The sequence below is a fragment of the Priapulus caudatus genome, unplaced genomic scaffold (genome assembly GCF_000485595.1).
Source record: "Priapulus caudatus unplaced genomic scaffold, Priapulus_caudatus-5.0.1 Scaffold147, whole genome shotgun sequence".
Lineage (NCBI taxonomy): Eukaryota > Metazoa > Priapulida > Priapulimorpha > Priapulimorphida > Priapulidae > Priapulus > Priapulus caudatus.
The window spans coordinates 380,635-393,479 of NW_014577208.1; the positions used below are offsets into that span (position 1 = coordinate 380,635).

Genomic DNA, 12,845 nt, shown 5'->3' on the forward strand with positions numbered 1-12,845 from the left:
CCATTGGATTTGTTGGCCGCAATTACGTATTTCACTACCCTATTACCTTAAGTTTTAAGGGGGAAATGTGATTCCTGCCATTGAAGATCTTGACCTTGACCCGCAAGATGCGACATCGCGAGTCCTGTTTCGCGATCCCCCCGACGTCCCGATTATCAAGACCATTAGCGAGCGGTTAAGATTTTTGGTGCAATGTTTGAGGCCGCCCCGGTTCCGACGGCTTGACGGAACGGAACGGACAATCTGGCGTTCTACAAGCTGATGCCGACTTCGGTCGCTGGGCCTAAAAAAATTAATGGCAGAGTTTCTGTCATAACTAAAGAGGTTCTCTGGATGTGCAGAGCTGGCCTTCTTTATTCTTGTACATTCTTCCATTTACGACCTGATCTACGCTCATGAAGGTTGTTTATCACATTTATAACCAAATTGCAAGAGATCATGTGCTTTTAAACGTGTAGGGAGGACACAACACTCACGCTTTTGTGTTTAGAAATAATTAGTGGTGTGGGCAGTTGTTTGGCTTTCTGGTATACTCGCTTGGGTTTAGGACAAGTGTACATGCCAGAATGCATTTATTGTTTTCATTACAAAAAGACTGCGCATTCCAACATAATCAAATGCTGTAGCTGTGTCTCGACACTAATATTGTAACCCTATGTTAGCACGGGTGAGTCTACAGAAGAGACATTATATATATATACACTTACAGGGCTTGAAACTACCTAAAATGTTCACTAGCAGCAGGACTATGACTGTAAATCTACTAGCTTAAAAATATCTCAGCTTACTGTTTTGAAGGCGCGCGCGCTGAGGCGTACTGCAGTGAGTAATATTTTGCATTTGGCGGTGGAGGTGGGGGGCGGGGCGGGTGAGCGTGGGATGGATCTGGGTTTTTGATTTGGAAGACGCTGCGAGAGGTGCTTAGATGCGAAATTCCTTGACTGAAATTTAGATTCAGCATATAGTTAGTATAGATATATAATATATATATATAGTATAGTGTATAAATATACATATATCAAGAGCTATAAGTACCTCATAGCTAATAGGTTTTCCGTCTTGTAAGTAAGTATATATTATATATCAAGAGGCTATAAATACCTGAGGTACAACGGGAAATATGGCCATTTCACGGGCAATATTTTCTGATTTGTATGGCGGTTCTAGACTAGTTCATGGTTATTCGCGTTAAGCGCATCTTTGCTCTCTAAAAGACAACCGTGTGTCTCTCGATACTTCTAGGCCGAGATAATTTGGTAGCGTGTAAATCATGCGCCCAACAGGCCTCAGTGAAGTAATTGCGTGAATAGCAACTTTTCCAGTTTTTCCATTCGTACCTCTAGAGTGTATATTCTCTTGATAGTATTATATCGCGGTGCCAAATTTTAAATGGTTTTGGGTTGGTCTCGTTGTCCGGCAGAACCAAGAGGTAGCATATGGTTGGCCTCAAGAGTTTTTGGTTGTCCGGGATATTATGTTGAAACATGTGCTGCATGTGCTCTGCTCACGTTGTGCTCAGTGCTGTAAGGCAAAAGGCTAATCATGTGTAATTTTTGTACGTGTTGCAGTGACAGCAGACATGGCCATTCGCGATTGTTTCACTCGGTTTATGAAGAGTAAGATTAATATATTGGTAATGTGGTAAATGATGCTGGGATCAATGCGGTATAACCGATAGGTGAATTAAAAGTTGCATGAGAATTATCTCTCCTAACCTTACATTAAGCTTACTAATGTGTGATATAGTACTAAAAATACAGTACTAACATACTAACATTCTAACACTGTGTCAAGTCACGATGGTAAATTGAAATTTGACACGAACATTGTGTTATAATTGTGTTAATAAACATGGCTGTGTTAATAAACGAACATTGTGTTGTTAACACGTGATGTTATACTTTGTTATCAGGAAGCAGGACAATGGCGTCTAGACATGGGTACGTTTGCAGCGTATTGTGCACTGGCCGTATGTATAAGGAACAGCGACGATTATGAAATAAAAAATTCAGCTCGGCACTAGGGTCTTGGGTAGACCAGACATTTCTCTAGCCGCTCTACTAGTCTCTACTGCTCGGGGCTCTGGCGAGGGCAATCTCGGAGTCGCGGAGCGTTTGTTTCATAGGCCTTGCTTATATCTCTATAAACACAAAGTCTTGATGTTTCCCGTTGGAGTTAGCGTTATAATTTTAACCCACCTTCACAGAAACAATACGTGTGCGATAAAGCGGCATTGGCTATATTTTCCCCTGAGTGGATCCTCCTTTACACCAGGCCTAACCCAGTTTTCCAACTAGAAGCAGGGCAGTTGTTACGGGCACTCATGTATCCCGGTTTCTCCCAGATGTGTAGTATACCGACCGTTTGGTCCGCGGCTAGTCAATTAGGAGCCGACGTCTTTAGAGGCGGAGGCGATAATATTGATGATAGTCAGGTCAAGGTCAAATAAGTTGCGTGACCTGGTTTTGGTACGCGGAACTCCCCAAGATGTTGGTAAGTTTACAGTTCGGTCGCGCTAGGTCAATTTAGGGGCCGTGTCATTAGAGATGGAAGAGAAATATGTTCAAGGTCAAGGTCAAGGCATAAAGCCGCGTAGTGCCCTTGTTTTGGGTACGCGACACAATTTCTCCCAAGATGTGTTAAGTATTACAAGTTTGGTTAGCGCTATGGGTCAATTAGGGGGCGCCGAGTTATTGAGCAGAAGCGAAATGATGATCAAGAGGTCAGGTAAAGGTCAAATAATGTCGTAGTGACCTTGGTTTTTGGTACGCGGAACCCTGCTCCAAGATGTGAAGGTATACAGTTTGGGTGTGCTCGTATGGTCAATTTGGGCAGAGTTATAGAGCGGAAGGGAATATGTGATCAGGTCAAGGTAAAGGTCAATAAGGTGGCGTAGTGACCTGGATTTTGGTAGCGCCGTAGGTCATCTAGAAGCCGGTTGAAGAGCGAAGGGAAGATATTGGATCAAGGACAAAGTAAAGGTCAAATAAAAGGGCCTCTTGTTTTCCCCCAGTGACCTGGTTTTGGTACTGTCACCTTTTCCCAAGATGTGTAAGTATACCGAAAGTTTAGTTGGGTAGCGCTAGCGTCTTAGGGGCGAGTTAAGAGAGCGGGAGAAAAGATCAATGTCAAGGTCAAAGTAAAGGTCAATACAAGGTCGCCTTGACCTGTTTTGGTACGGACTGCTCACCTCTCCCAAGATGGGGTAGGTATACCAGTTTGTGCGCGTAGGTCAATTTAGGGGCCAGTTAGAGAGCGGAAGGGAAATATATCAATGGTCAAGGGTTAAAGGTCAAATAGAAGATCGCCGAGTGAGCTGCGTTTTGGCTACGGCTCCTACCTTTCCCAAGATGGGTAGGTCTATACAGTTTGCGGGTAGCGCTAGGTCAATTAGGGGCCAAGTATGAGAGCGGAGGGGAGATGATGGATCAGGTCAGGTAGGTCAAATAGAGATCGCGAGTGACCTGTTTTGGTAGCTGCTCACCTTCTCCCAAGATGTGTAGTTCCAGTTTGGTAGCCCTAGGTCATTAGGGGCCGGTGAGAGCGGAAGGGATATGGTTCAGGTCAGGTAAAGCGTCAAATAAGATCGGCAGTGACCTTGGCTTTTTGGTCGCTGCTCACCCAAGATGTGTAAGTTATACAAGTTTGGTAGCGCTAGGTCACAAGGCTCGAATGTAAGGCGCGGAGAAGGGCAGTAGGCAAGTTTTTTAGGGCATAGTGAGAAATCGCCCTTGAATTTTCTCTAAATGGAAGGGACACAGAGCGCCAATTTTAAAAGGCACCAAGGGAACTCTCAAAATTGACGAAGGGCCAAGGCACTTTTGTAAATTAAGGAAAATCATAACAAATTAGTACATCAACATCGTCTTGCTTTTAATGTACAAAACGAATATTGCCCCATTGTAGCTTACACTTAACATCGACACATGTAACCCCCTCTGCTAATGGATGGTTACAGGGTAACAAGAAATTTTACGATGCCCGCTAGCAGGAGGCGAATAATTATGTTATTTATTCCCTCCTGCGATATCGGCTTTTAAAATCATCATTGCAACTACAGCCGCACGCGCACGTTGTTATGTTGACTCGACTAGAAACGAAACCTAGAGGCAGTATATTAAAGTGGCACTTGACGGCATTCCAAAGGGTAAGGCAGGTGACTTGCCGGCGGTTCGGCGTTGGATTTTCAGGGGCCAGTACGGGCAATTGATAGGGGCACCGACGGCAATTGCCGCTGGTCGCCGTCGGTTCTCTCATTCGAGCCCTGCTAGGTCAATTAGGGGTGCGCAGTTAGAGAGCGGGAGGAAATATGATCTCAAGGTCAAGTAAAGGTCAAATAAAGGTCGCAGTGGACCTGGTTTGGTACCTCTGCCACTTTATCCAAGATTTGTAAGTATACCAATTTTTTGGTAGCGCCTTAGGTGCATTAGGGTGCCAGGTTAGGGAGGCGGAGGGGAATTGATCAAGGTCAGTATAAGGTCTATAAAGGTCGCAGTGACCTGGTTTTAGGTACTCTGCCACACCTTCTCCCAGTATGGAATAAGTATAACCAAGTTGGTCACGCTAGAGTCAATTAGGGCCGAGTTATAGAGCGGTGAAGAGCGCAATCTCGTGCGGGGCGAAGCGAGTGGGCGGAGCGCGGCTGGGTGAGACATGGCCATGGAGTATCCCCGCCGACTTCGTCGCGGGGGATACAACTACTCCTCTATTAGATGACAAAGAATACAATGAGGGTCATCGGCTCTGGAGTTTCGGTACGTGTACTATGCAAGATGCGAGTCCGCGGGCGGTTCTCGGAGCTGACAGCAACAATCCAACTGCTGGGCGTTGTTATCGATTGAAGTCTTCGGAACGCCTAGGAACTTGACAGCCCGCATTGCGACGCCAGGTCCTTCAGTTAGATGTCAACTCCAGGGTTCCCGCGACTGCAGCCACAGAGCGAGACGAGTGCTGAGCACTCAGAGAATCTCAGTTATGCGAGGGGCACGTGCAGCCGCACCAAACAGTTCACATCGAGCATGCAGACAGCCTTAAGGATGAGCAGATCAGATGAAGCTATTCAATTTGTACGTTGCTGCACTTTTCTTATACCCCAAAATCTTCTATAACACCTGCTTACTCTCACCACACTATACTATGCTCGCACATGCGCGTAGGACGGGACAACATATTTAGTTACCGTATATTTATTTGTCAGGTATTGCCATGACCTACAATCACCCTGTCCAGTTATGGCCTGAAACGCTGATCCCAGCACTTGACTGCAGGTTTCCACGGGCGTCGCGTTCGTCCGCAACAGCGTGATGTCTAGCTTCATACCGTCAAATTTCGGTCTGCATACTGAGTGGAACCATCAGAAACTCAGTCATGCGCCATCACCATCAAAGCTAGCGCAGTCGAGAAGAACCAAGATTCACTAAAGCTCCACATGCACCAACCGTCACTGCCTGCACGTAATCGCAACAACAAGGACACGATCTAGAAGCACGCACGCACGTATACACACACCACCCGTCACTACCCTGCACGTATCGCATCAACAGGGACACGACGTAGAAGCACGCACGCACGTTGTATTACACACACACGTCATACCTGCAGCCGGTTATCGTTAATCAACAAGGAACGAGTGCGGTAGAGCACGCACGCACGGTTACACACCACTGTCCTACTACCTGCACGTAATCGCATCAACAGGGACACGACGTAGAAGCACGCACGCACGTATACACACACCACCCGTCACTACCTGCACGTAATCGCAACAACAGGGACACGATGTAGAAGCACGAACTTACACAGGCACACACGTACGCACGCACGCACGCATGCACACACTAACGCACGCACGCACACAGAACAGGAGACGTCACGTATTACGGAGCACCGTACTCGATATGTCGTCTTTGACGCTGTACGACTTGCTGGAGCTGCGACTGTGGAACTTCCTGCTGCCGCCGAAGTAGCCGCGAATGTTGTCGGTGGGGCTCGTCGAGGAGTCGCGCCGGGACCGGCCCGGCACGTCCTCCAACAGATCCTGGCAACCCATCAACCTGCGAACCAACCAGCAACGCTTATGTCGTGCCGCGTCCGCCTGCGCGCCACATGCCAACCGACCGATCGCCGTGACTGCGATAACCACGCATCGCATCCGAATCACTTTGCTGAGACGGTCAATCTAACCCCGGTTTGTACGTGGTGCAAGCTAAAATGACGACTTAGCAGCAAGTCACGAAAAAGATCGTCCTATTGCAATGGTGACTGGACAGACAAGAGCTGCCTGACAGTCGCACAAGGCGCCCGGGTCAATTATAAATGCAGGCACTCGTTGCAGCACCTATCTTTCTCAGCATCAATACCAAGCCTAGCCAGAGTAAATGACCTAATATGATATGATATTATAAAATTACATACTCTTGTATAACACAGCAGCTACACAGCTGGTATTTCAGCCTAACACAAGAAACTATCTACAACACAGCGGCGCTCAACAGAGCCGCGACCTGCGCAAAACAAGAGTAGAGCAAACCGCGTGCGCAAGGTCAATTAGCAAGGTCACACGTACACGCGTCGAGGACTCTCGCCCACCCTGGCGGCGCCCTCTGGCGACGTCGCCTACCTGACCTCTAGCTTGCCCGTGAGCGCCATCGGCTTTGTGAGCGACGAGTACTGCTGCTGCTGCGCGGTGATGATGCTGCCGCGCTTCTGCATGTAGTGCGTCGGGCTCGACAGCTCCAGCTCCTGCTTCAGCGCCGCTGCCTTCGGCGAGTTCTTCGGCAGGCTGTGCATGAGACGGTCGAGCGAGCAGCGCAGCAGGTGCAGCTTCTGGTTGGACTCCGTGAGCCGGTGCTGTGCCTGCAGGTGGCAGCACGTTACTATCGGGCCGGCCGTACGGCGCGCGTGCTATCGTTCGCGCGGAGTGGTGACACCTCCGCCGTGGCCGTCCCATTACCAATGCCTCCACGAGATATGGTGACTGGCCTTCGTGAGGTGTTATGACAGCACGAGTACTCATTCACCAATAATTGGCAGGATTAGCACTGTATAGCACCCCCACCCCATATATATCCAGTGTTCTAACAAAACTATTACTGTAGCTATCATCTACACCATCTATGGCAAACAAATTAAAACTAGCAATCATTTAAACATGTCACGTCATTCAGATATTTAAATTTACATGCCCTGCTGATATATTTGCAGGTATTCAATAACCAGCAAAGACCTTCTGAACGGTGAGCAAATCAGGTAAAAAATGGCCCATAACAGTGAGCAAATCAGGTAAAAAAGGGCCCATAACACCTTCAGACAAACATTGAATGTGGTTGTTTTTGTTTTGCTCCGCTGTGAGAATGTAAACTGAGAATGCTGTGATACAGTAGAATCTGAGTTGAATTGAATAGAATAGGTGTATGCCTGTTCTACGTTGCTGCTTTATGCTTGCGTGCATTATACATGCTGATACAGTGTATTAGCAGGGCGAAACATGTTTAGCACATAATTATAAACAAACTTTCAACGAACTCAACTGCCCTGCAATAAGGTTGTGATGAACTGAGGTAGGTGTTGCTATCAATAGAAATTATTTATTATCGTACTTATATTTACAAACTTATTTTGTCCAAAATTTGATACAATGATTGGGTTACTGCAATACATCGCATGTGTGAGTTTTGTAATCCAAAGCTATTCTCACTTAGATTTTAATGTATACTGCCGAAAACTTAAATGTCTGTTACCAGGGCAACCATAACGATGGGAACAACACAAAAAATGAAACAAACAAGTTTTGCACTCGGTCCGTTAGACCATGTCCTCAGAAAATGTCCGATATCTGACCTTTCCCCCACTGCCCTTTGACCTGTGACCTCCAATTTCGCGCTGGTGATGGGTTTCCTCCCCATCACACTATACATCGAATATTAAGAACGTAGGTCAATCCGTTGAGATTTGTGCCGCAATTCAGCATTTCCTCCTATAGCCTAAGTTAAGGGGGAACTATTCCCCCTCCATTGACACATCTTGACCTTTGACCCTTGACCCCCAAATTCAACATCCCGCATCCTTTTCACGCCCCCCCCCCCGACGTCAAGACCGTACGTCGAACGGTTAAGATTTGTGCCCAACTCTTGACGGACGGACAATCATGCAATTCTACAAGCTGCATCTGACTTTGTCAGCTGAGCTAAAAACTAATGACCTGGCAGCAGCAGCAGCAGCAGCAGGAAGAGGAGGTAGCAGCAGCAGCAGCAGCAGCAGCAGCAGCAGCAGCTGCAGCAGCAGCAGCAGCAGGAGGAGGTAGCTAGGTGTGCTGAAAACACCAGCACAAGATGCCATCGAAGCATGGTAAGTGATTTATCAGCTTCCAGCCAGAGTGCCATCTGTTGCCACTTACGCACCTCTTGCAGGGGTTTTTTATCCTGTGATTTCGAACCCTGCAGTAGTCGGATGACGTTCTTAGCGCCATCTGCAACAGCTGCCTCAATCTTCACGTGGTGCCGCAGCTCTTCGATCCGCAGGTCGAGTGGTGACATCACCTCATGTCGTTTACCTGCACAGCATGCATTCCTTCACACACATATTCGCTATATAGTCGTCTCACGTTCAGAAATGCAAATACTGCATAATTCCCATTTCCCTTCTGCTCTCAAACAATCACTCTCTCTCGCTGACACTACCTTGCTCTTCCTCCCCCTGCCTGACCCCTACTTCTCACCCACCCAATCTCCTTCCCTCTCACTGTCTGTCTATCTGTTGCCCACACTATCTCTTCCATCCTCTTCTGGGCTTGCTTTCTATCCCCGACTACTCTGTACCCTACACATCACCCTATACATTCTTCAAGCTACATTACTCAATTTCGATCTGATATTTTTCCAATCTATCTCTAACTCTGTTTTCAGATATCACTTTCTTTTCACCCTCTCAGCTCCTATCTCTCTCTCCTCTCTACCCCATGTCACGCCTCGCTTACCGCTGTCCCCATCTCCTTGTTGCTGCTCTTCAGAGCTGATGTGTTGTATCCGCAGGATCTGCATACGGATGTACTCGATTTTGCTTTTGCTGTCAGTCAACATTTGCTGCGCTTCGCTCAGCATCTTCTTGTCCTTGGGTGTGTTGTACATCTGCAGCATGTTCTCGGCACCCTGTTTCACCTATAGTAACATGACGTAAATAACGTGAGAGAAATCCACTCATGGTCATTGCAGCCCGCGAGCACGCACAAACATGCATGCAAGCATCGGCTCTGGGTTTCTGTGACATACCTCTGCAAATAGCAGTCCCTGGGGTTCGAGCTGCAGCACCATGCCATGCTGCTTGTTATCCATGAAGTCTTCGAGACGCAGGAACTTGACAGCGCATAGCGACCGCCAGTCCTTCCAGTAGATGTCCAACTCCAGTTCCCGCGACTGCAGCACAGAAGCGAGACAGTGCTGAGCACTCATAGAATCTCAGTTATGCGAGGCCACGTGAGCCGCACAAACAGACATCACACGACGCATGCAGACAGCAATAAAGAGATAGCAGATCAGATAGAACATGCAGATTTGTACGTTGTGCACTTTTCTAGTACCCAAAATCTTCTATAACAACCACCTTTACTCATCACCACACTATACTATTGCTCGCACATGCCGTAGGACGGACCAACATATTAGCTTACGGTAATTTATTGTTAGGTATTGCCATGACCACTACACTCACCCTGTCCAGATTAATGCTGAAACGCTGATCCCAGCACTGTTGACTGCAGGGTTTCCACGCCGTCTGTCCGACAACAGCGTTGTCTAGCTTCAATACCGTCAAAATTTCGTCTGCAATACGTGAACCATCAGCAAACTCAGTCAGGCGCCATCACCATCCAAAGCTAGCGCATCGAGAAGAACCCAAGATATCAAAACAGCTCCCCAACATGCACCAACCGTCACTGCCTGCACGTAATCGCAACAACAAGGACACAAACAAATCCATGTTTAACCCTTCTCTTAAGGGTCAAAAGGTTATCAGACACTTACTCTTCGCACGTCAGCAGAAAGTAGATTTCATGGTCCTTTCAATAAAGTGATAAAAATGGTAGGTCAGTGCCAAAACAAAAAAGTTTTGCACTCGGTCCGCTAGACCATGTCCTCAGAAAATGTCTGATATCCGACCTTTCCCCAACTGCCCTTTGACCTGTGACCTCCAATTTCGCGCTGGTGATGGGTTTCCTCCCCATCACACTATACATCGAATATTAAGAGCGTAGGTCGAGCCATTGAGATTTGTGCTGCAATTCCGTATTTCCTCCTATACCTTAAGTTAAGGGGGAAATATTCCCTCTCCATTGACACATCTTGACCTTTGACCCCCAAATTCAACATCTTGAGTCCTTTTCGCGATCCCCCCCGACGTCCCGAATATCAAGACCATACGTCGAGCGGTTAAGATTTGTGCCCAACTGTTGACGGACGGACGGACGGACGGACAATCATGCGATTCTACAAGCTGCATCTGACTTCGTCAGCTGGGCTAAAAAAAATAATGGCAGATTTCTCATAAACTAAAGAGTTCTCTATGTCAGAGCTGCCTTCTTTATTCTTTACATTCTTCCATTTACTTACCTGATCTACTCTCATGAAGTTGTTTATCACATTTATAACCAAATTGCAGAGATCATTGCTTTAAACCGATGTAGAGGCACACACACTCACCTTTGTGTTTAAATAACTTCGTCTGTCGCTGAAGTTTTGGCTTTCTGGATATCACTGGGTTTAGAAAGTGTACCTGCAAATGCATTAATTTTCATTCAAAAAACTGCCATTCCAACATAAATCCATGTAGCTGTCTCGACCACTAATACTTGTAAACCCTATGTTAGCAGGTACTTCTACAGAAGAGACACTTATAATATATATACACTATATCCTATACAACACAATCTTGATGTTTCCCTTGAGTAGCAGTTATAATTTAACCACCTTCACAGAACACACACATGTCGATAAAGGGCATTTTTGGTATTTCCCCTGAGTGATCCTCCTTCTACACAGGCCTAACCACAGTTTCCAACTAGAAAGGGCAGTTGTCGCCAACTACATGTATCCCCCGTGTTCTCCCCAAGATGTGTAAGTATACGAAGTTTAGTCGCGCTAGGTCAATTAGGAGCCGAGTTATAGAGCAGAAGGGAAATATGATGATGGTCAAGGTCAAGGTCAAATAAAGGTTGCAGTGACCTGGTTTTGGTACGCGGCACACCTCCCCAAGATGTGTAAGTATACCAAGTTTGGTCGCGCTAGGTCAATTAGGGGCCGAGTTATAGAGTGGAAGAGAAATATGATCAAGGTCAAGTCAAATAAAAGCCGGCAGTTGACCCTTGTTTGGTACATTCGACCCATTCTCCAAGATGTGTAAGTTATATCCAAGTTTGTAGCATAATCAATTAGGCCGATATAGAGCGTAAGGGAAAATATGGATCAAGTCAAGTAAAATCCCGAAATAAAGGTCGTCAGGTACTGGTTTTGGGTAAGCGCGGGTCAATTTTAGAACCCGAGTTAGATGAGCTAGAAGGAAATATGATCAAGGATCAAAGTAAAGGTCAAATAAAAGTCGCAGTGGACGCTGGTTTGGTACGTCTGGCCACAGCTCTCCCCAAGATGTGTAATTATACCAAATTGTGAGCTAGGTCAATTAGGGGCCGAGTTGAGAGCCGAAAAAAATATGATAAGGTCTCAAGTAAGTCAAATAAAGTCACCTATGACCTGGTTTGGTACGCTGCTCACCTTGCTCCCCAAGATGTGTAAACTAACCAGTGGTAGGCGTGCTGAGCGTCAATAGGGGCCAAGTTAGAGAGCGGAAGGGAGAAATACTGACAAGGTCAAGTAAAGGTCCCAATAAAGATCGCAGTTGATGCACTGGTTTGGTACGCTGTCACCTTTCCCCAAATGTGTAAGTAATCCAAGTTTGGTAGGCTAGGTCAAATTAGGGGGCGAGTTCGAGAGTGGTAAGGGAAATATGATCAGAGGTCAAGGTAAAGGTCAATATAAAGTTCGCGTGACCTTGGTTTTTTGTAGCTCTGCACACGCTTCTCCCCAAGATGTGTAGATATAGACCAAGTTGGTAGCCGCTAGTTCAATTAGGTGCCAAGTTAGAGAGACGGGAAGGAAATAGGAATCAAGGTCAATCGGTAAAGGTCAAATAAAGGTCGGGCCGTGACTGTTTTGGTACTCTCTGCACATTCTCGTTTCGCCGAATGATGTGTAAGTATAACCAATTGTTTGGTCACACTAGGTCAATTAAGGTGCCGATTATAAGACGAAAAGGGAAATTCCCTCCTAAACGGCGTAACCGAGTGCGGGAGCGCGGCTGGGGAGACATGAAGGCCATAGTATCCTGCCGAGCTCGCTCTGGCGGGGGATACAACTACTCCCTATTAGATGAACAATACGAATACACATGAGGATCGGTCTGGGTTTCTGTGACGTACCTCGCAAATACAGTCCCTGGGGTTCGAGCTGCAGCACAGATGCCCATCTGCTTGTTTATCCAGAAGTCTTCGAGACTCAGCGAACTTGACAAGCGCGATACGGAACCCGCCAGTCCTTTGCCAGTACCCTGTCGCAACTCCAGTTCCCCGACTGCAGCACAGAAGCAGACAGTGGCTGAGCACTCATAGAATCTCAGTTATGCGAGCCACGTGAGGCCGCGACGAAACAGACATCACTACGACCGCAGGCAGACAGCTAATAAAGAGATAGCAGACAGAGTAGATATCATCGATTTGTAACGTTGTTGCACTTTCCTAGTACTCAAAATCTTTCTATAACAACCACCTTTACCATCACCACACTATACATATTGCTCGCCCA

At 46.8% G+C, this 12,845-nt stretch overlaps 2 protein-coding genes across 3 annotated transcripts in view; both read right to left on the bottom strand.

Moving 5' to 3' along the window:
• LOC106806203 (serine/threonine-protein kinase N2-like) overlaps nt 1-12,501 on the bottom strand; it is a 34,402-nt gene extending 21,901 nt beyond the window's left edge. For both annotated transcript variants that reach the window (XM_014808070.1, XM_014808069.1), the window contains exons 1-2: nt 12,464-12,501; nt 10,692-10,764 (exon numbers count right to left, since the gene is read on the bottom strand). The gene's annotated coding sequence lies outside the window, so the exon portion shown is untranslated. The remainder of the gene's footprint in view (nt 1-10,691; nt 10,765-12,463) is intronic.
• Nucleotides 5,294-12,845, bottom strand: part of LOC106806204 (serine/threonine-protein kinase N2-like) — a gene marked incomplete at its 5' end in the record, with an annotated part of 38,759 nt that continues 31,207 nt past the window's right edge. Inside the window, 5 exon segments of the mRNA XM_014808072.1 lie at nt 5,294-5,333; nt 5,893-6,053; nt 6,620-6,855; nt 8,400-8,551; nt 8,975-9,155. Coding sequence (XP_014663558.1) covers nt 5,314-5,333; nt 5,893-6,053; nt 6,620-6,855; nt 8,400-8,551; nt 8,975-9,155 — 750 coding nt within the window.